This window comes from Balearica regulorum, chromosome 3 (assembly GCF_011004875.1).
Source record: "Balearica regulorum gibbericeps isolate bBalReg1 chromosome 3, bBalReg1.pri, whole genome shotgun sequence".
NCBI classification, from domain to species: Eukaryota; Metazoa; Chordata; class Aves; order Gruiformes; family Gruidae; genus Balearica; species Balearica regulorum.
This window is the reverse complement of record NC_046186.1, coordinates 83,429,403-83,452,826: the sequence shown is the minus strand read 5'-3', so window position 1 is coordinate 83,452,826 and position 23,424 is coordinate 83,429,403. Positions and strand designations below refer to the sequence as shown.

At 40.6% G+C, this 23,424-nt stretch overlaps 1 protein-coding gene across 3 annotated transcripts in view; it reads left to right on the top strand.

Moving 5' to 3' along the window:
• The first annotated feature begins 1,110 nt into the window (after positions 1 to 1,110).
• The window catches only part of B3GALNT2 (beta-1,3-N-acetylgalactosaminyltransferase 2), a 30,099-nt gene continuing 7,785 nt past the window's right edge, over positions 1,111 to 23,424 (top strand). Inside the window, exons 1-8 of one of the 3 annotated variants that reach the window (XM_075748735.1) lie at positions 1,111 to 1,350; positions 11,451 to 11,544; positions 12,846 to 12,946; positions 14,066 to 14,259; positions 15,400 to 15,495; positions 19,779 to 19,889; positions 20,515 to 20,596; positions 21,857 to 22,040. In XM_075748735.1, the coding sequence (XP_075604850.1) occupies positions 1,248 to 1,350; positions 11,451 to 11,544; positions 12,846 to 12,946; positions 14,066 to 14,259; positions 15,400 to 15,495; positions 19,779 to 19,889; positions 20,515 to 20,596; positions 21,857 to 22,040 (965 nt within the window). In that variant the 5' untranslated portion in view covers positions 1,111 to 1,247. Of the gene's footprint in view, positions 1,351 to 11,396; positions 11,545 to 12,845; positions 12,947 to 14,065; positions 14,260 to 15,399; positions 15,496 to 19,778; positions 19,890 to 20,514; positions 20,597 to 21,856; positions 22,041 to 23,424 lie in introns of all 3 variants that reach the window. The other 2 variants (XM_075748734.1, XM_075748733.1) reach the window with 2 other exon arrangements.

Genomic DNA, 23,424 nt, shown 5'->3' with positions numbered 1-23,424 from the left:
TTTAAGACTTACAGCTATCACACATAAACTTCTAGTTCATACATTAATTTCTGAGAAGCCTCTGCTTATTTATCCACATCACTTTTTTCAGGTAGGTTCACCCTGCAAGAATCCAAGAAACATTTCTTTTTTGCTATCTGTGTTCCAAGGGACTAGAGGAGACAAGTAACTTCTCCATCCAACCCTATTTAAATCTCTTTAGTCAGCGTGATGTTCTACAGACGGTTGCCCTCTTGGTGGATCAGTCCGTAGCCACCCAACCGGTCAAAGCGGTGGCTGTAAGATGCCAAGCTGAGCTTGGATTATTAACATCTCTGCAAGAACAAGAATGCTACCATTGATTCTTGGCCGTGATCCAGTTGCAGTTAAGGACGCTTTGATTGTCTAACCCCTCCCCTGGAATTTCAAATAACACGTTCCTTGCTGGAGTAAAATACTCCAGAAACAGTTTGTAATGCCGTTGCAGTTCTTGGCCAAAGTGAAGCACTCTCTCCTCTTTATTGGATGAGTAAAGGATTGTTCTGGAAAGCTATTTCGTTACTATACGATGACTTTTTTAAAAGGGGCATTCAGCAGGTAATTGCAGTGTTGCACAAATAAAGATTAACCCGGGAAGAGCTTTCCCCTAGCTGGTGCCCGGCACAGCCCCGCGCCTCAGCCCTCTGCCCCGGCAGGGCCAGGCTGCACAGCCGCGGGAGCCGCGGGCACGGCCAGCCAGGCGGGAGGCGAGGCCGGCGGCTGGGGCCCGAAGGCAGCCCGGGCGGTCACAGGAAAAGCCCCGCGGCTCCTCAGAGAGGAGCAACCCGTAAGGATAACGTGCTGCTACGGCCCCTGGAGACTCTCCCTCTCTCCCTCCCCTGACGCGTCCCTGCCAAGTAAAACGTGAGGTAAAGCCGTGCTTCCTCGGTGTTTCCCCGCGGCGGACGACGCCCCCTCGGCTCTCCCTGCCGAGTAGCCCCCGCCGCCGCCCGCCCCTGCGCAGCAGACGCGGCCCCGCTCGCCTCAGACTCCCGGGTCCGCCCCGCAGCATTGTGGGGGCTGTAGGCAGCCGCCGCCTCAGCCCGCGCCGCTGCTGCCCGCCGGGGTTGGGGCGGGACTGCAGCTCCCGGCGGCCGCGGGACAGCGGAGCCCGGCCCGGCCGAGCGGCGGCGCGGGGAGGAGCCGCGGGCGGCCGAGTCGGCCCGTCGCCCCGGCGCCGCTGGGAGAGGCCGGCGCGGAGGCGAAGGGGCCGGCTGCGGCGGCGGCCAATGCGAAACTGGCTGGTGCTGCTGTGCCCGTGTGCGGTCGGGGTCGCGCTGCACCTCTGGCTGCTGCTCAGCTGCCCAGGCGGCCCCGGGAGGCACTCGGCAGGTAGGGAAGGGGCGGGCGGAGGGACGGCTGCCCGGGGCACAGGCACCCCGGGCGGGCAGGGCTCCTCCATCCCCAGGTGCCTGGTGAGAAGAGGTCGGGGGCTGGGGGGAAGGGGGTGCCTCGGACCGCGGGTGGCTGGGGCAGTTAATGCAGCCGGAGAGCGAGGAGCCGGGGAAGGGGTGTGTGGGGGGGTGTGTGTGGGGCGGGGGGCTGTGGCCGTTAAACGGTCGGGGCCGTCCCGCCGCCGCGGCTCCGGCGTTTCTGTGGCTGTGGGCAGCGCTTCTACCGGCCGGCTGCCGGGCTCGGGAGGAGAGGGGGGACAGCCCGCCTGGGGAAAGTGCCCCGAGTGCCTGCGCGGGTTTATCGGGAGGTGACGACTCGTTACGTCGAGATGTGGAGAGCAGCGCCGGTTCTGCGATTTAAACTGGAGGTACCGACCGCGGACGCGGTATGTGGTTGTTGAGGGTGCGTCGCAACTTTCTGTGGGGCAGCAGCCCGTTCTGAACGCCTCCGGAGCCACGGGTGCCCTCCCGCACCCACTGAGGTGCGTGGGGGAGAAATTCCCACCAATTTCACTTGTGTCGCGTCATTCGCAGTCCTAAGAATAGCTCTTCGCACTGTGCCGTGTTTGCCTTCGCGGTGCTTAAAACCCCTGTGGTGCAAAAAGCTATTCATAGGATCGGGTATGATCTGACACAAGTAAAGTCGGACCCCCAAGGACTTATGTTGCGCTCTTCATAAAATGAATTGTAGTTTTTAGGCCACAAATCTGTATGCCTGATACAAACAGGCATCAGTTGGAACAGAAACTTTTGTCAGCTACCCATTGGTCCTGTTTGAGATCATTAAGAAATACTCTACAGGACATCTAAAGAAATGATAAGGAAAAAATGGTGGGTTTTGTACTTGAGATCTGCTTAAAACTCTGTTTAGCAACCAAATAGCCTGTTCACTAACAAAGCCACACTTTACAACTGGTGCCTGTTCCTTGTGCAGAGTGTACACAACAGCTGTGAGGAAATGGGAGTCTGCTGATTTCCAGTGGTAATTAATAGTGCAGGTGTGAGAGGAGCAAGGTCAGTGCATTTGGGTAGTCTGAAGGCCACAGAGGTGTACAGGTGTCGCTGTGTCTGTGTTCTGGCTGTTGCATATCAAATGACCGGTGGTCACACTTGAATTACAAAAGAACAGGAGTTCTAGTTGTTAGCCTGAAACGCATTTGAATTGTCTGGTTGGTTTTGTTCCTCATCTTTCACGGTGCTGCTCTTGTAACTTCAGTGCATTAAGTTGTAGTTGGACGTGGCAATGTGGAATCTCATGATGACCTTTCCCACAGAAATACATTTTCCACTAATAAACATTTCTAAAGAAAATCCTGAAGTTTCTCAGTTGAGGTGAGAGGGAAGTAGCTTTGCTTTTCAGATATTCACTGTTACAAGCAGTTATTATCAGAGGTTGTGTTTGTTACTGTGAAACTATGTTGCACTGGATAATGTTAAGGTAACTAGGATTAAAAAAAAAAGTGCTTTTTTAATACTGAAAGAGTAAGTGTACATTTTGTTTGTGCAAGGGTTATTTAGTTGTAACCTATTGAGTAATGTATTTGCACTGAGGAGAGAAAAGCTGATGCCTCTTGTAAAGAGAGAATTTCCATCATCCATAGGAAAATGCTCAATACTGTACATGTGCTGTCTCTTTATAGGCCTGTTCCTTGGATGATAATTTAAGGAAGGGTCTACCTCTTAGCCCTCCAGGTACCACGAAACATACAAGCTGTAGGTATGGCTGCCTTGGCAGAGGAAAGAAAGATGAGCTAAGGGACCTCTTTTATCTCTGATGTCTTCTGTGTTATTTTTTTATTATTCAGAGTGTTTTAGGAACATTAATGAATTTGTATACAAGAGTAAGAAATGTCCCTATTTATTAAAATGCTTCTTGAATCTGAAATTGTTTAAGAGGATCTGCTACTACCTGATAAAGCCAGTCTTGTTTAGTTTGATTATTGAGTAATCTCTTTTTTTTCCTTGTTTACTGCTCCAGCTGCTCTTTATTACCTATTACTGGAATCACCGGTATGAATAAAAATTAAATCTGATCATGGGACAGTGTTTTACAATAGCTGTGACATAAAAATGTGTATTCTTTGATATTTCTGTGTAGCATCTGTGGGTCTCAACCGTTGCAAAATTAGTTACCAGTGGAGGTCAAAAGCAGAGTGAACAGCAATTCTACAATTCTATGTTTTGAGGAGTTTAATTCCCCTCTCGGTAGTCATTGCACACACGCACACAAACGGAAGTTTGTTAAAAAGTTGATAACCTGTTTTAGTGATTATTTACCTTTACATCATTGACTCACTAATCCAAGACTGGAATAGACACCTCTGGCCATCAATTCTGCTTACTTTTTCTAATAAGCAACTCTTGATCTCTGTCTTAAAATGGGAGCTGGGCAGCCTACGTTTATTTAGTGAAGGGTTGGGATGGCTATTTATTTGTTCACTTGGATTCCTAGCAGTCTTAGGAAGAGCCTGTTCCAGAAGCTTGTTGTCCTGATTAGAAATATTTCCCCTTTTCTGGCCTAAACTTACTTGTGACTGGTTTATGCCCTTTTGTTCTTAAGCTTTTTAGTTAAAAGGGTCTTTCTCCTCCTTCAAGTGCACCTTCATCATTTAATACAGATATCTTTGATCTCTATGGTTACATCTTTGTTTTCTTAAGCTGAGCAATTCAGGTACTTCTAATTTCTACTGGCAAAATAGGCTTTCCATTTCTGGAAAGCAGTCCATTTCTGTTGTGTATAGGTCAGATGATTTTAAATGTAAACCATGTTATAATCTTCACTCATTCCATCTATTTCCCTTCTTCTGTTGGAAGTACGTCCTTTAATAAAACCTACTTCTTTACTACCCCATGTGAAAGGCCTGTAGTCTGCCTGCATGCTTTGGCCCTTGGTTGTCTCTCCTTCTGTGCAATATTCTGACTTTCTCTGTGTTCATGATCACTTTCACCTTGGTGTTACAGAAGATAGATTACACTTCTCGTAGCCAGTGCCCATTAATTGGAAAAAAATAAATAGGATCAGTTCCGAGTCCAAAGGCACTGGTCTTTGCTTCGGTGTCCAGAGTTTGGTGGCTCCCTGCTTGCTTTTTGTTCATTAGTTAATGGGACTGTAATTCACACTCCTGAGCAAGACTTGTGCTTTAAGGTTTAATTGAAGTCTGTGTCTAACTAGTTACAAACAAGTGCTATCCAAAGGAAGTTTGTGGGTAGGAAGCTTTAGTTATTTTTTGTAAAAAAAAATCTTAGATAAATGCTAATTATAAAATGACCTCAGAAACTTGAGAAAGAACAGACAGACCTGCTTTTAGCACTCCAGGTGGATTCATTGCTAATTTTGTGTTTTAATTGATGGTACGAGTCTTATTGAGTAGGAAATTACTCATTGTGGGGCTTCAGTTACAGTGCCTAATCAGAAAGCCCCACACATTCAATGTAATATGCTGCTTCTTTGCTGGTGCTAATGCCCTTTAAGACGTTATTCCTGTTACATTTCTGGGGGAGTGTGGCAGCTAAGAATTGGCCCTTTTGGTTTTGTTAAGAGTCAATCTTTTATTAGTGAATAATTATGCAACAGATTAAAAACCACCACTTTCTAGAAACTGCTTGTATGCCATCTGTTGTCCTGTGGTTCAGCACATACTTCTTCAGGCACTGGCCTAATGGAACTGTATACAGGTTGGTTAGGCTGGTGTTTAGTTTTTGCAGAATTAGGGCTGTCCCCCTTCACAGACTAGCCTGTGTACGTGACAGGTGAGAGAGAAGGAGGGAGAGCCTAACCTGCTTCTGGCTTTTCAGTACCGAAATAACAACATAGAAACAACCTCTGAGGTTATGAGTGATGCTGCGCTCTGTAAGGAGCAATTCTGCCAAAATGTGATACTTTCTTAAGAAAAGATATTGTCTGAAATCTGTTAAGCCTGTCTGTCAGGGAGTAGTATGCTTGGTCACAAAGTTATTTCGTCTTTTGTAGGCATATAAAGACCAATAGGTTGATGGCCTTGGAAATTGAAGCCTTCCATCAACAGGTCAGATTTGGCATTGGCAGTAGCTGTGCAGTTCTGCCTAAAATGCCATTTGTTTCCCAGCTTTGATCTATGAGATCTTATTATAATGTTGTTTTCCAGGGGTGGGCATCCCCAACAAAAACAATCCCCTCACCTTTGATGGGCATGAAATAATTGACAAAGAATCCACAACAAAGCTGACAGTATTTTCCAACTGAATTGGATTTTTGCAGTTATTCTGTGGATTTATGTCTGAGACATTGCAAACTACTAAGGACCAGCGTTGGAGTTGCTTTTTTTGTGTTTTGGCATTGGAACAGGGGGCAAAGACTGCCACTTCTGCCAGAGTTGGAGAGCAAGGCTTGTGGCTGAAGGAAGCTCTTCATCAGTTGTCTTCTAAATTGCCCGCAGAGTAGAGCAGCCAGAAGGGAGCAAGTAGCCTTCCCTGGGAGCAGGTCTTTGTTCCATGGCATTAGGGATTGGTAACTACTTTTCAAAGGATAAAGGTGCTGTGCTTTCCTGCCCTCTCCTTCCCCTCTTCCCTGCCCACCTTCCCCCCCCCCCCCAAAAAAAAAAAAAAAAGAGATTTGCTGTATTCCTTTTGTGTCTTTGCTTCTGATGTTTTGGCTGTTCCCAGATTTGTCTAGAAGTGTGCAAGTGCTGTATCATTAATAGTGTTTAGAGCACCATTATCCCACTAGTATTATTACTACTGCCACTTTGCAACTCAGAAGGACCCTGCTGTCCCATTTCTTGAAGGGAATGCTGCTGATGTTTAAAAAAAAAAAAAGTAAAAAAGTCTGCCTACAGAGGTTTTCCTCTTTGACTCTGTAAAGCTTGTTTAAAAGCTTGTCTAAAGGCTTGTCTGTCTCAAGGAGTACTGTGCTCCTGCAGAAACCAGGGGAGCACATCTTGGTGATTTTTAGCTCTGGTATGAAGTAAGTACTGCAAGGGGGTCATGTAGCTCTGCTTGCAGAGAAACCGGTAATACAGATGAGCTATAGCAAATTGAGTGAAGAAGATTAGAGAGGGGGAAATGGCTGCTTTTGCTCTTTGGTTTGTTCTTTTTCTGCATGTGTCAGCATTCTGTGAATACAAACCTTCTTTATATTCAGTTAATTCCTTCCTCCCTGTTTGTTTGGATCTTTCACAAAGCAGCACAGAAGAAAGAGAAAGGCTATTAAAGCAGGAATACGGTTGCAAAGTCACAACAATAGGCAGAGATAACAACCTGGAATGTGTGGGGAGTTTTTTTTTGGGGGGGGAGGAGAGGGTGTACTGTTTCTTTTTAATTTCATTTTATAAAGTGGATTAGTTGAGAATATTCTTAATAACTTCTGCCTGGCCTATTTAGTTCCATTCATCGATTTTTTTATTAAAAAAAAAAAAAGAAAAAAGTAAGTAGCAGCATGGGTAGCAGAAGATCCAAAGCCCAGCCTTCTGTGGAACTCACTTATTCTAGCAGTCCCCAGTGGTGTTTCTCTGGTGCCTGACAGTGCAGGTAAGCCTACACTGGTGTGTTTCTCAGTGAGGACACTAACAAGGAGTCTTTTCTCTGTTCATTTCCATGAAACATGGGAACTTAATCACTTTGGGGACTGCACACTCTGTCAAACTTGCCTGAAAATGACTGGCAAATTTAGTAGTTGGTGAGGGACTCATCAACAGAGATATGTGCAGCAAGATTATATTTACCTTGTTTATTGACAAAATCAAGCTAAATGATCTCTCAATCTTTTCATCTCCTTATAATGGCAGTAAATATAATTAACAGCTTAACTTGACATTTTACTTGAGAATCAGTCTCACAGGAAGAAGAGATGCATGCTAATCTTTCTAGTCTGGGATTTTGAAAAACTCCAAGAGCTATTGACTGCTGCTGAGATAGTTAAAATCTGACCAGGGCCAGCAGACTGTCTGTCAGCAGTGACCTCTTTCCATGGCCAGCTCAGCAGGGGAGATACACCTCTGCACCTTTAGCCTTGTCTTCTAAGGGCACAACTGTGTGCTCTGTGTGTGCCCTTGTTTACCTTTTCCTGTGTCTCTCCCTAATATTGATCTCTTGGTGGTTCTCAGTCAAGGATGACAGACAGGTGGAGGTCCCAAAGACCAGAGTTTTCACCAGGTTTCATGAAAATTGGTAACCAGGAATCCTGGGAAAGCTTACTGCTGCTCACACTGCGGTGAAAAACTACTAATAGAAAGACACGTATGGTCAGACATCGGAGAATTAGGTGGGAGCCTGTTGTTACAAATACCCCAGCTCAAGAAAGCTTCAGTAAGAGCTTGTTATTAACTATGTGACACAAGACTCTGGCAGGCTCGACTTTAGCAGTCTTAGAGCTGACAGAAGTACTCCCTACAGTTGCTGTACAGAATTAAATGGATCTCAGCAGCTGAAAGAGGGCTGCTTCCTTTCACGTTTTTGTAGCTTTTGCTGTAGGTTAACAGCCTCAAAGCAAAACAGCAAAGTGAAAGCAATTTTGTTCCGGATGCTAAAAGAATGTAGGGTGGGCATTGCATATTTGGCTACTTGTGTTTCGCTGAGAAGTCTAGGGCTGCCTGATGTAACTGTGATGCAGCTTTAATTTAATTCTTAAATTCAAAAGCAATGCAACTAGTGATAGTGTGACCTTTGAATTGGAAAGGCTTCCTCTCCTTCTGGATATCTTTGGTTAGCAACACTTTTAGGGTTTATCATGGAATGTCGTATGTAGCCTTTTTCTTTTTCTCCTCCCCTCCCTAAACTTTACAGGTTGTTTATCTTTGTAATTGAAAAATTTAAAGGCTTAATTATCTTGCACAACCAGCGCAAGGTAAGAGCGATATAGTATGTATTTTTTTAAGCCTATTACAAAGACTTAACATTTTGGCCCTAAGAATGCACAAAAATAGAGCATATGACAAATAAGTTTGGTCCCCAGAGACAAATATTGATTGCTTATATAAATACTTTGTTATTATTGACTTAGAGGTCAGCAATGTTTTCTCTTAACTTATGCTGCATCAGAGTGTGTGTATATATATATGCACATCCCTGAATTATCCTTATAAATGAATAATAGCCTTAGTCTTTTTTTTCCCTGTGCCTCTGACTTATCTCCCTCTTTTTTAATAGTGCTAGTTCAGAGAGAGACATGTGAATCTGTTTTCCTGAAAGTTTAGCAAATGTTTTTTCCATAGGACGTAGAAACCTTTGCTAACAAGGAGAGAGCTTATTCTTAATTTTTTGGGGGAAAGTAAGCTGTGGTTTTTCTCCCCCCCCCCCCCCCCCCCCCCCTTCAGTGGTTTTAAAAGTAAAATGGCATAACCCTTGGGACAGAGAAGACAATGGTCTGAATATAGACTGCTGTAGTGCTACCTTACTAAGCCTAAAGACAGCCTAAAACAAGAAAGAGCTGTCTGTTCTAAATGCAGTGGAATATTAATTCTGAAGCATCTGTTACATTAACGTTGTTCCCACATGAATGGTTCATAAGGAACAGCTTCATTCATTTTAAAATATAAACTAATTAAAAGTATATATATTTGATTTGAGTAGCTTATTTTTAGTTGTTTTTAATTGACTTAAGCCAACTATTCTGAGTCAAGTCGCCCCATAGACTTTTGCTCTTAGTTTTATTTTTCTCTAATTTTGGTTTAATGAAATGGTTCTGCTTTTAATTAAAAGTGATATCTTAAAAAACAAATCTGTGTAAACAATACCTCATGTGCAGTCTACAAACGTGTTAGTCCTCCTATGAGACTTAAAATGAAAGGCTTGTGGTTAAGGCTGCAGAAGGTGTTTAAAGAATAATCAAAGGATGGAAGAAGAGCCAGGAAAGAAAAGGGACATGTGAGAAAGCAAATTCCTCTATGATCTCATAATTCTATAACATTGTAGTCTTCTAAATGTGTGGCTGTCTTATGTACCTCTGCTGTTGTGGAAACCTGGTGGATCTTGGCTATGTAATGGCCTTTGAAGACATATAGAGCCTCTGGATAGTTGGTATTTGGCAGCATAAAGGAAGATTAAAATTGTATTCAGATTGAGCAATGTGTTTGATTTACAAGTTTCTTCAGATGTCATATAGGTCAGTAGGTTTGTATTTAGCTCTGTTAGCAAACAAATTGCATTCCTGAACCTTGCCACCAATTCAGTGTATGGTTGTTATTAGAGGGTAACAGTTGACACTAGTGAAAAACTGAGGAATGGAACTAGTGGCTTGCTGCTTGGATTTTGAAGTCATTCTGAGCATAAATTAATGTAAACTTTCTTAACAGGTTAACATTCAGCTTAAGTTATTGATAAGCTTGTAGCTGTTGTCAGTACAGATACATTTAAATAATTGTGGAACTTAAGCTTTTTCTTGAAAATCAGTGTTTGCATGCTTAGAACTAAACTATTTAGTGGGAAATAGACTTGGAAAGGTTTGTCTGTGGAAACATCACTCTGTACTTTCATTGCTTTTGCACTGTTGTGAGAATCAATTGCAGAGCACTGTTTTATTTGGCTTTGGGACTAGGGAGTCAGGTGCAAGCCATTATCAATAGCCCCTGAAGCGCAAAAAACCCCTAAGTTCTGAATTCTCATTATGTTGATTCAGTGCAGAACAAGGTCAAGGCCTCTCTGCTGCGTACTGCACACTGAAGAAGGAATATAAGGCTAGATGGATGTCTGGTGTGATTTGGCACAGCAGTTCTTGTGGAGGGTGCTGTGAGGTCCTAGGTTAGGTGGGTCTTGTTACAACTGCTCACTGTCTTCTCAGTTTCAAAGTGGAGAAAAGACATGCTTGTACAGAAGGTGGAATCTGGATTATAATTCAACTCTTTCTAGTGGGAGTACACAATACAGACTTGGAGATATTTTTGGTCTGTTTAAAACTAGATTTAAAAAAAATCTTGTCTGTGCTTTGTGCAGTAGTTTACAGGGCCCTCACATTTACATTTGTTTTCTTTATCTGCAACCTAATGAAAAAAAATAGATGAGAGGAAAGCAGTCCTTTGCTAAAGCTAAATATAAATCTCTCTTAAGTCTAGAATGTCTGATAAATTAAACTATGCAAATTGACTTTAGCTTCTTGCCTGACTGCAGATTCAAAGTCAGAGCTTCTCAGGCCTCTATCTGGTCATAATCTTGCTTGAAATTAAGTGCAGCTTTTGTGATCTCTACATTAAAACAGCACAAGCTAAATCATGGATTACAAGTTTTGGTGGTGACATCCAGCTATGAATAAAGCCAGAGCATTCCCCTGCGTAGGGTTGTAATTCCCTGCGTGAAGACAGAGTGGTGTTCAACTTCAAAAGGTTAGAAACAATAGGCCTTGACATACTAGATTAAAAGGGTGATCCAGCAGCTTTAGAAAGAAGGGGGGAAATGGGCATATTTTTGAATCTGACAGGCCTTGTTTAAATATTTTTTTTCTAGGTAGAATAATGGTGAATTCTAATAGTGAAGGCCTGGTACCACTGATGACAAGTCCCCAGGCTTTAGGATAAATCATGCTGGAGGAGATATCAATGAGCAAGCAGAAGGCCCAGACTGTCTCCAGAGTTTTGCAGAGGAAACAGTAGGACCTTGCGTCTTGCCCATAGGGTTTCTGATGGCTGATAGGAAAGAGAAACCAGAAAGAGCATGTTCTCAGGGGGCAGTTTACTCATAAGACAGGCAGACAAATATTTAAAGAATGCAAGATGCCATCAGTCAAAACTAAGGCTTATGTTCTTTCCTGCTTTGCGAGTCACAGTTTTAGTTTTGTTTTCCTGCTGTGACTTGCTTAGTTCATTGCAGTAAAGTTTTCCTAGATGGCTAGTGAAGGTTTTGACATGTTGAAAATGTTTCCCTGATTCTGAATCAGGAATGCAATAGTAATTCTACTTCTTGTTTTTAGTGTTTCAGGTTCCCAGTACTTTTGCTTTTGAGATGCATTTTAACTATTGCTGGCAACTCAGGCTTGTGGTAATATGTGCATATAAAATCTTTGTCACTTTACACTTCTAGGTCCACTGGCCTTCTTTCCTCAGTGGAAGCTGAAACATTATGATGTTATTGTAGGTGTTTTGTCAGCTCGACACAATCATGAACTGCGCAGTGTTATAAGGGGCACTTGGTTCAAGCACCTGAAACAACATCCTGCATTGAGCCAACGGTAATCTCTAGTGTTTTGTAATTTGGGGCTTTGTAAGGGTGGGGGCAGGGAAGGACTATAATGCTTCAATAGCTTGATTTAATCCTTTTTTGGGGAAGTATTTCCTTTTTTTTTTTTTTTGCTTTATTTGTGAGCATCTCTGATAAATTTTTTTAATCTGCTTGGTAATATATAAGATTACTGCTTACTCTGGGCTGGAACTATATTTTATACGAGGAATGAAATGTAATTGTTTCTTCACTGTTGTTTGTTTTTGCAATTAGTTGCCACTGTTTGTTAGTGATGTATAAGACTTTCCCTTTTTCTGTTGCAATGTATGCTTTGTACAGTATGCAACTTGAAATGCTTAGTAATCTAGGATACTTGAAAGCAGGCAGGATCGGATTTGGTGAGAGAACCAGAAAAAACCTCTTACAACAGCCTCAACTGTGAAGTTCAAGTTTGTTTCCCACTGCACCAGGTATACAAACTGCTGCAGTGTGAGTGGCTAGCAGAACCCTTCCCGATTGCTTGCATAGGCCTGACAGTCTACAGAGAGCTCTGCTCTTGCTGAGAAAGTTCTGCTACAGTTCATTCCTGGAAACATTGTCATCTTGATAGGCCTCACATTTTGGTACCTGCCTTGCACTGAAAGCCATTTACTGTTCGCAAATTTGGTGTCAGTGTGCAGTTTCCGATGCAGCATAGCTACTTCAGTCATCTAAAATGTGGCCTTTCAAAGCTTATATGGAGTTCCGGGAGGATATTTAACTGCTAAATGAAAGACTGGGCTAAGGTGGATCTTCTTGGTCTTTATACTGCTTGTTGTCTCCTGACTGTGGCACAACCGTGATTGGAGCTGGAAAGAGCAACCTGTTGTTTTGCTGAGACAACCCGAAGCTGAGACAGGGATAGTCTGAAGTCCTCGTTCCTCCTTTTTTCTTATAATTTTTTTTTCATTGGCTTTTGAATGCAGAATATTCACACAGTCTTGAATTAATAACAAAGCTAGGCAGGGAAAGGCAGGGCTTCAGGATCCTTCAGTGTTGCCTTAGGTAATTTTCTGTTTAGTGTGCTGGCTGTCTTGAATCCCATTCCTAGTTGCCAGTCTTCCTGATGAAATGTAAAAGGCTAATGTGGGCTTGGAATTGAGCCCCTATGAGGGGATTGATGTGGTAGCTCTACATAGAGACCCTCATTGCTGATTTTTAAGGGGTTCAAAATCGTAATCCTGTGAAAGTCAGGCCAGTGATGAAATAAGTTTATTGAAGGTGGAGGGAGGAGGGAAGAGAACTGGTGTTAATAAAACCAAATTATTTTAGTGTCCTTGTGAAGTTTATAATAGGTGCGCATGGTTGTGCTGTACCAGTGGAGGACAGAGAAGACCCCTACTCCTGCAAACTTCTGAACATCAGTAACCCAGGTATAGAAATTAACTTTTAAAAATTCTATGATCTCAACTAGAACTAAACATTTTTCATTATGAGAGTAGTTTAGGATGCTTATCTGGGACAGGCAGTCTTTAAAATAAATGCAGCCTAAAACTTGCTGTCTTAACAATTCCATAACCTTTCTTTAAGTGTTATGTGCAGACAAGAAAGTGAGATATCTTTGGGGGTGTAAAGGGGAGACCATTGACTTCTAATGGATTTGCATTTTCCTTGCATTGGGGGACAGTCTCTCCCATATAACATATGTTTTTACTCAATCCCCATGTAAAATGAAGTTGGAGAGAGCTGGAATGTTCCAATCCAGTCTCGTATGTGAAGACAGTAGTAAGGAACCAGAGTCCTGAGTGTCAGGTGGACTTCTCTGGTAACAAAGTGAATTCTATGCAGGTCTGGCCGATAGGTTTTTCAGGTTCCGCCCTAGAGAGGGAACAATTAAGAAACGTACCATGGAGAAAAAATGAAATGCTGCCATACAAAAATTCCTAAATAAAATGGTAAATTTTACCCATCACCTTTTTTTTCCTATTTAATTTTTCTACTTTAATTGCAAGTTAACTAAGGACTGCTTGGCACTTAAGCCCTGATTCACCATAAAATGAAACTTTTGTTACTTTCTCTTTGAATGGCAATATCCCCTGCTTAACCAATCTCCCACAAATAAATGGTACCTCAGGGCTTAGGGAAGAGATAATACCAAAAAGCAGGCAGCTGAATTAAGTGGAGGTGTATGCCATTTTGATACATGAATAATTATTTTAATATGCTAATACACAGATATTCATGCAATCAAATAGCATTTTTGTCTTCACTCTGTGGATTTATTGTGTTTCTAATCTTTTCTCTGTGGGTATGTAGGCATTGACTTGCAATTGCTGGTAGTCAGCAGATTGCTGTGTCACTCGAGTTTCTCCTTGCTGCAGTCTGCAGTCAGTTGTATTTTCTTTTCCTCCTGCGTTTGATTATCCTTGTCCACTTGCAATCCATGCTAATCAATCAGAATGCTTTGTGTGTATCTAGTGTTCTTTGTGTGTATCCAGTTCAAGAACTATGAAGTCTTCTCACACTACCTCTGTCCTTTCTTCTTCATACAGTTTTGAATCAGGAAATCGAAGCATTCAGTCTCCCTGAGGACGTACCTTCTGTACTATCTGAAGACAGAATTGTCAGTGTGAACTTTCGTGTACTTTACCCTATTGTCATTACCAGTCTCGGGGTATTTTATGAAGCTGATGGGGTTGGATTCCAGAGGAACATCACTGTAAAACTATACCAGGCAGAACATGAGGTAGAGTGTTGTAGTTATCTTTTGAAAGTGAGCTAAAGTGACATACTGCTGTGATGATTTAGAAGTACCTAACTGACAAGCATATGAATTATATTTTTCTTCTGTTGCATTATAAATTCTTATTTTACAGATATATATACACATACATACACACATGCAAAAGATGAAAAGATGAAATTCACAGAGTGCTGTGAGTTAATTTAAATCCCCTTTTGAAAGAAAGCTTATATTTAATTCCAAGACACAATTTTGATTACATTTGAGATTCTGAAGTATTGATAGGTATTAAGGAATAAAAAATAAACTGTTGAATATATTTGAAACACATGTGCAGAAAGACATGATTGTTGCATTTGGTATATTGCATTTATCTCTACCAGTAACTTGATAGACCAATTTCAAGACTTCAGGCTAGTTTACAGTAGAAAGAATTTTATATTTAAGGTAATAATTAAAATTAAGTACAGGAAATATACTGAAGTATGGCTTTTATGATGAACTTCCAAAGAGTTGGGTTTATAATACCAAAAAAAAAAGTATACTGTAATCAGGTTTATGTTTGCTAAATGGTATAATTCTAAATGTTGAGAGCCTAACAACTTGATCTGCATTAGCTTTTTACTGCCAGTGAAGGAAAAAAAAAAAAAATAGTATCATAGGAGGGCTTGGAGACTGTTTTCTGAAGATTGGGAATCTGGCAATGTTGTTTATTGTTATCTTCATGGCATTTGTTATTATCTAAGAGCTGTTTGGTAGCCTATGTAATATAGTAGCACTTCAGTTTTACGGGTCAGCATCCTCTGTTGCCATTAATAGTAGTCAGCTATTTAAGCAGAACATAGAAAATCTGTAGACTGGGAGATGAGTCTGAGTCTTCCAGATGATGTGCTCTGTTGGTTGGATTGTAGCTGAACTTCTACTCTTACTGTGTTGTTGCTTGCTTCCACCGTATCAATCCTGCACTTGAATTCTGTGGAGTCTGTAAGACTGTTGTGAGAATAAAACTTAGTAATAAGTTTTACACAATCAGTAAGCCTCTTTCCACTATAACTAACTGAGATGATCAAGATTTGCTTAATTTCACAGTACTTTTAATGTGTGGGGGTTTTTAATTTTTTTTTTCTTTTCTGTTGTTCATAGGAAGCTCTCTTCAGTGCTCGCTTTAGTCCACCAAGCTGTGGAGTGCAAGTGAACAGATTGTGGTACAAGCCAGTAGAGCAGTTCATTTTGCCAGAGGTATGTGCAGTATTGGAACTGCCTGCAGTTCTTTTAAGTCAGCTGGAGAGACTGACTGACAAGACTGACCTTTGCTTGAGGCAGAAAAGGACGATTGAAGACCTCTAGTTGAGGGGCATTTGCTGAAACCCAGAATTTCTTTTTCACCACCTCATTATCACCAGTAGTTATAAAGCAAAAGCCTGAAAAATACAAATTGATTTTAAAATTACATTGGCAAATAGTAGCAATTTCAGAAACCTTTTCAGTTTCTGAGTGAAAATTGTACCTGCTTCAATTCTGTGGGAGAGTTTACCAGAGAATAGAATGCTTCTTTCTACCTCCTGCTTTTTCAGACGTTGTTACGGAAGATAGGGAGGTGAAGATGGCACAGGTTTCTGGGGAAAAGAGGTTTCTGCTACTGCTGTCTTGGACATAACAGCAAGATATTGTGTGTTACATTTGCAATGACAATATTAGTTGAATAGTTGTAATCAAGAAGCACTTGAGGGCTGCTGAAATTTTGGTTATTCCTTTTTCTGGCAGCAGCAGTGAGGAATTGTTTGTTCATTGAACCATGCAAGGAAACAAGAATCAAAACCTCAAGAAGATCTGTAGTAGGGTTTATCTGTAATATACTAGATGGAGTATGTGGCACACAGAAGTTGGGTTTTTAAAACCTGTCACCATCTGATGGCTGAAGTATGTTTTTGTTTTGTTTTGCCTTTTTTTTTTTTTCCCCCCTAAAGTGTATGCCCCTCAGAAATTTAGAAGACTGCTTTTTTGGCAGTAATGAAAGGTTAGTGTTCTTGCTTGTCCTAAGATACCATTAGCTAAGCTAGTGAGGCAAGGTCTAAAGGTTTTTGTGGTTTTTTGGGTTTGTGGTGGTTTTTTTTTTCTCCCCTCGTTGCAGTCCAAGAATAGGGTTTTGGTATAGGGCTATAGAACCTACTTGTGGCTGCTTAGGAAGGAAGGTGATTAAACAGAGGAGGCACGGACTATAGGCAGAATAAAACCTGGTATTGTTACAGTGAAGGTTTAGTGAACACAGATTGACTCAGAATGAGAATTCCAGTTTAGCAGACCCTCCCAGGTACAAGGAATTGTTCCCAGTGGACCAGTGATCTCTCACTACATGTGTCAGCTGCCATTTTAGGCTGTTTCCCTTTGTTTAAATATTCTCCTATATGACTGGACCCTTGCTGCTAGTTCTATAAGTTGTCTTTGGGTCTGGGTTGTTTTGCTATGTAAGAAATTAGGTGGTTTATGAAAGAATGGAGCAAGAGAAGACTGAAGGGGGAGAAGAGGACATCTGGGGCCATTTTAATCCTGGTTTTATTTCCCTGGCTCTATAAGAATGAATACATTTGGAACCCCCCCTTCTTTCAAGGGGAATCTGCATCTGATTAATTGGTTTATCATCTTAAACAGTTTTTTACTGAATACTGTGCAAGTTTGTTATGCTGGCAGGAGACCTTTTGGGTGAGCAGACCTCTTGCAGTATTTTGTGCATATGTTTTGACAATCTAATTTGGTGTCAAAATGATTGAGAGTTTTTTACTCTTTTTTTAAAAAGAGTATTGGTTACCCAGTAATTTGGTAGTATAACGTGTAAACCTCTTCCCTGTAGGATTTTGTGCTGAGATACTAAAATTCTAGGCAGTTGTAATTTTGCTATAAATGATTACATTTTTCCTGAAAGGCAGATGGGAAGTATTTCATTTAGAAAGGAGACATTAGTATTCATATATTTCTTTGTGTGGGCTTCCTTAATCTGATAGGTGTCATGCGCTGAATGCTTACAGGATAACATGATGTTTCTAATGTAGATTAATAGGGCTTATGGCACAGCATGTAGTCTCCTGTATACTTAGGATGCTGAACCATGCAAGATGATTCAGAGGAGATAGAACGCCCACGTGTTCCTATCTACTTGTTTGAGAGCAGTAAATTTAGTGAACTGTTTAATTGTCACAAGATGGCTTCTGAGACAATATCTATTCTCTGCCTTTCCACCTTCAAGAAGCAATGGATTGTACAGACTGCTGAAGAGCTTCATTCATCTTCCAGCTGAAGTGCTGCTCTTCCTGCTCATCTTGGGGAAAGAAAGGGAAATGCAGCATTAGAATAAGCATCTGGCAGGCCAGATTGTCAAAGGCAGAATCGATCATTCAGCTTTGGAACGACTGAAAGCGCAGAAGAGCAGAACTGCTAGCAGAAAACTAAAACTCACAGAGGGGCTCCTATAGCCAAGTCTTCGCAATGCACTTATTTTGACAAAAAGCCATGGGGTGCTCGCGTGAAAATGGGACTCCATACTATGCATACTCTGTATTACTGATGGGGAGTAGTTGGAGAAACAAAAAGCACAGCGCTGTTTAGCATTAGGAAAGGAGTTTGGCAGGGCTGCATTATGTCAGTACACCTGTTCGGTATTCACTGTAAATGCCACTGCACTCTGGCAGCAACAAGGCTGGAATTTAAATGGGGAAAACCAGATGATGTAGTCTCAGGTGTGCCACTAATGTTTTGCTTTAAGCATTTTCAGGCCTCAGCTTTCATTAAGCAGCTTAGAGTAAGAATAGCTGAAGGCTAAAGTCATTAGAAAATTTGCTTACAAGTCTCTCAACCTGGAAAATAACGATAGTTTGCAGCTTTAGAACACCTTACACTGAGGTTCACTTGTAATAACTGATTAAGATTCTTGGTATGTGTTGGAAGTCAGTATCAGTAATAGTCAGTAGTGAGAATTTTAATGTTTCTGTTTGCTGAGGAGTAAAAGGACTCTCAGGCTCACTAAACAACTTACTAAAGGTTGTGTGTGTAAACAAGGCACAGAAGTGGGATTAGAGCCCAGTCCCTACAGCAAAAAACATTGGAATGGGAGATGACAGCCTCTGCAAATAGAAAAATTGAGCATGTGGGTTTTACTGTGCAAAGTGTTCAGAGGTCCTGCCACTAAAAAAAAAGTTTTATTAGTGGTCTATTTGTTTTGATAACTGACAGGTAATTAAACAAACGAGGAAGGTATTGAGCATGCAAGTCAGACTTGAATAAACACTGACTAGCTCCATTATTAGATTATAAAGCTGGCATTATAAATAATAGATGGGAGACTTCTGAAATACACAGCTATCATTAAATACCAAGACTGCTGCAGATGCCAAGACCTACTTCTATGGGAAAGCAAGGAATTGAGCTGAACTCTAATCTAGACTTAACTGGAGAGTTTCTGGAGAAGGTTTTTGGAGTATCAGGAAGCTGAAATGGGGAAAGGCTGACAGGTTAGTACAAGTAAACAGACTTTCTACAGCAACAGAGATGCTACAAATAGTTGAAACAAGTTTTTTCTCTGTTCCAAGGTCCACACCAGTGTTTTTTCCTATGACATTGGGAGAACCAAAAAGGAATGCACTCATCTAGCAGTCAGGCATATAATAACCCTACAACGACTCTATACTACCTTGTTATAAGGGTGAAATTACTTTTTAAAAAAATAAATGTAATACTACTAGCACTCCTACCTGTACAACATACCACTTGTCCCTTTGCGTGTTCTCAGGGGTCTTCAGGAAAGTCTTATATAAAATGTGTAATAGTCAGACTGAGGTGGATTAGCTTCAAGTTGAGATGAAATGCTTTTAAATGCAAGAATTTTTACACACACACAAAAAACTTGGGCTGACATAACTTAAAATTGACAGTTAAAACCAGAAAATTTTAAAGATATTCACTTGTCTTTCTCTTCCTTTCCCTATTAGCCAAGATGTGAGGTCAGAGTTCTGTGACTCTGCTACAGTAGCTTGTGACAGCTTTGCCAGGATAAAGGTGGCTGTATTTTCCTTTGAGTTTTGCTGATGTCAGGATTGAGTCTCTGATCTCTGAATTTGGCAGATAACTAAAAAGCAGCACTTATTTCCAAATCTGTTTTAATGTATTCTCTTTGTAATGTAGGATTTTATAGTTGATTTTAAAAAATTCACTTCAGGTCACCTTTAAATGCCATCTTAACGATGCTAGAAAGCCAAAGTCTTCCACACTAGACTTCTGCTAAAAGTTTAATGTTCCTAATGTAGAGATTCATGAGTAGTCTTAAAAGCATGATTACGTGTTACTGAGTTTTGCAGATGTATTTCTTTTATGTGTAACTTATTTTTACTGAAGTGTAAGTAAAACACCTATGTTTTGCGTTCACACTGTATGTTGCATGAAATTGACTACTTTAAAATAAAAAAAAAACCCTGTTTGATTTTCATCCTTTGAAGTCTTTGAATACCTGCATAACAGTGTAACTCTCTTATCAGAGTTTTGAAGGTACCATTGTGTGGGAAAGCCAGGATCTTCAGGGCCTTCTTTCAAGAAACCTTCATAAAGTGATGGTGAATGATGGAGGGGGTGTTTTCAGAGTCATTACAGTGAGTCACCTCACCTTTCCTTCTACCATGTTTCTATTTTTCTTGGGTATTTAGCATTTTGCTTTCCTGTGTTTCTCTGTAAATCGTTAATTCAGTTGAGCTTCTCCTGTTGTCTCAGAGGGAAAGTTTGCTTTGCCTGGGAAAAGGACAAGGGCATGCAAAAAATGATGCTTAGTAAGTGGCATCTTTTATTTTGAAGGGAGTAAAGTTTGCCTACTGTCTTTGTCAGATGTGAAGCAGTATCAGTTTATCAGAGAAGGCAAAATGTAGGTCAAAAATCCTGTGCTAAAAATCCCAATCGATGAGATTAGGTCTGTTTTTTGCTTTTTGGCAGTCTCTTTTCCTGTCAAAACGTTGCTTGCTTAAACATGTAATTTAGCCAGAATAACTTTACATTTTGCTACTTCAAAACTAGTTTTCTAAAAGTTTCAGTGGTGCTGTTAGTTTTAAGTGAAACTTCAAAAAATGCCACAAAACTTTACAGTTAAAATTCTTAGTCTTAGTCTTTCATTATGCAGGTACCTAAACCTAATTTCATCCTCAGTTGCCAGAAAACTTCACACCTTAAAACCACATCGGTAATGAGAGACGAACTAATTTATTTCTTCCATTAATCTGTCTCTAGCAGGCAGGGGAAGGGTTACTGCCACATGAACTCACAGAAGGTGTGGAGGGAATAGCAGGTGGTTTTATCTACACTATTCAAGGTAAGTCTGCAAAACATAGCATCACATTTGATGTTATGATAAAAGAAGAACTTGAAATTACATTTCTGAGATAAAATTCCTGCTATCTCTATGAGCTTGATCAACTTCAGTTTTCTTTTAGTAGAAACAATTAATTTATTTCTGTATTTTTTTTTTTAGGCTTAATGTCAATGTTCTGATATTTCTTTGCTTGGTCTTTGTCAACCACTCCAGTAGAATTGCATCTCTTTGTCTTTTTATTAACAGAAATACCATTTTTTATCTAGACTCTCAGTCCTTGTTTTTTGTTACCCAAACCCAAGTTATAAAATGTTGTGCAATGTGGTCCTCAAGAAATCTTTCCCTGGTAATTTTCACATCTTTTCCAGTCCTGCTACTTTTAGAAATAGAAGTACTGTGGCATAAGGTTTAATATTAACTACTGACAAATAGTGAGTGCCTACCATAGCCTGCTTTTCTGCTTCTGTTTTTGCTGGTTTACACCTATTTCAGTAGAAGATTCATAGACCCCATAGGAATTGTTTCCATTGTCTAAGATTTTGGCCACATAGCACTAGTGTTGATGTGTTCTTATTGGTCCATCATAAGCCGTACCTTTCAGAGCGTTATTCCTGTGTTTTTGTAGTTAGGCCTGGCAGATATAAATTGTCAGACCTGTTGTCTTGTCATCTGTGTAGGAGCCTAAACTGAGGTGTGCTAAAGCCCTTCCCTCCCGGTTGTCAAAAAGTTCTTCAGTACCACAAAGTATCTCCTTACCAAGAAGTTCAGTAGTCTTGCTATATCTTTTTACCTTTTATCTACAGTCAGTTATGTGATGAAATTCAGCAGGGACTACCTATGCTATCTCAAAGCAATTCCAGTTTGATTACATTGAGCATAGGATTTTTTGTTTGGTTGGTTTTGGGGTTTATTATTTAATGCTAGGTATATATGCTTAGGAGTAATTGATATAACAGTAACCTTTTTACTGGTAAGAGCAATAGTGAAGTCCCGGACAGCTCTTTAATATAAAAGAACCTTAAAAAGTTAAATCCTTTTATTACTGAAGAGAATACTGCAGAATATATATTTCTTTATTGTTATGCAACTTTTAACATTTCATAGAAGTTCTTAAATTAATTGTAGGATCTTCATAACCCCATTGAGTTGAACACTTCTTCAGATTAATTTTGTCAGTATGTTGTGTATTATCCAAAAGAAACATGTGAAATAATATGTAGGTATGCATCTTTGTTTAATGATGGGTGCTGCTTCTTTCAGAAGGTGATGCTCTTTTAAAAAGCCTCCATACTCGCCCAGAAAGGTTTACAAGTCACATAAAAAATCTTGAAAAAGAAGATGCTTTATTGAAGGAAGAAAGCAGTACCTATGATGATATTATTTTTGTAGATGTTATTGACACTTATAGAAATGTTCCAGCCAAACTGCTGAACTTCTACCGATGGTAAGTTGAAAAGAAAGCATTTTCTCTTAGGAATGTTGCTGTTTGTAGTGCAAGATGATCCAGCATGTTACGTTATCTGATAGATTCCATGAAGTACTTACCTTATGTGATTTATTTCATTAAGTTGTATTTCTGTCTCACAGTTTTGAGGGCATGTAGTTTATCTAATGAATAAAATAACAGGATCTGTATTTCTTGAATGCTGACCCTTGGTGCCTTAAATAAGCATGAGCTGGCAAGACAGGCTTCTGCTCTAGAGTCCAGGTGTGAAAATTTTCATGTCTCCTTGTAATTTCTTTTGTTTCTGACTGAAAACTAGCAGCTTTAGTCTTTTAAAGGATGGCATTTGGCCAGCTTGTAAACTTAGTGTTTCAGTTTGTGGCCATTGACTCTTGTCCTGTCAATGGGCACCACTGAAAAGACCCTGGCTCCATCTCTTTACACCATCCCTTCAGGTATTTATATACATTGCTGAGCTCCCCCATGAGCCTTCTCTTCTCCAGGCTCAACAGTCCCAGCTCTCTCAGCCTTTCCTCATAGGAAAGATGCTCCAGTTCCTCAGTCACCTTGGTGGCCCTTCACTGGACTGTCTCCATCCAGTACGTCTGTGTCACATTTGTCCTGAGGAGCCTAAGACTGCACACTGTACTCCAGATGTGGCCTCACCAGGGCTGAGGAGAGGGGAAGGATAGAAAGCTTGTGTACAGGGAGGACGGAAGGTTGAGAGGAAGAATTTTCGTAGCGTATTACATTGTCTGTAGTGAATCTAATAAGTTATTGCCTCTAATTCTTCCCATTACTCTGAGACAACTGTTTCAATGAATTGGTGTTGCTGTGGAGTAAGAAATATAGCTGATAGTTTCAGTTGCTTGCAAGATTATGCACTTATTTAACAGATTTCATGGTTATGAATGTAACTGAAAAACTGAACCATCCTTTCAGTTTTAAAAAGGGAGTTTAAATGTCAAGACTTAGATCTTTGCGATCATTTCTTACAGGTTAGCAAATTTTTCAAGATTTAGTAATAAAAGGCTTGAGGAAAATGCCTTTCTCATTACGAGAAATTACCCTTAAATACAATGTCTGTTAATCAACCAAGGAATAATCCCTAGAATCTTAAGCTTCTTTGGTTATTTTACAAGTGACAGATATTCAGCTATTTCAGACAGTTAAAGATTACTTTTTTCATATTTGAAGGGTGCTTTACTGAGGAAGAGTAAGTACCAAGTTGTTTACACAGATGTTTCTTACAACCTTCTACAGTTGTATTGTCCTTCAACTGACCGTTTCATCCTGAAGAGTAGGCTACTGACATGTAGCCGCTGGCTTTTAACAGCTGTGCTGCCATCATCAACAGGGATTCATACCCTTCTGAGGTCAATAC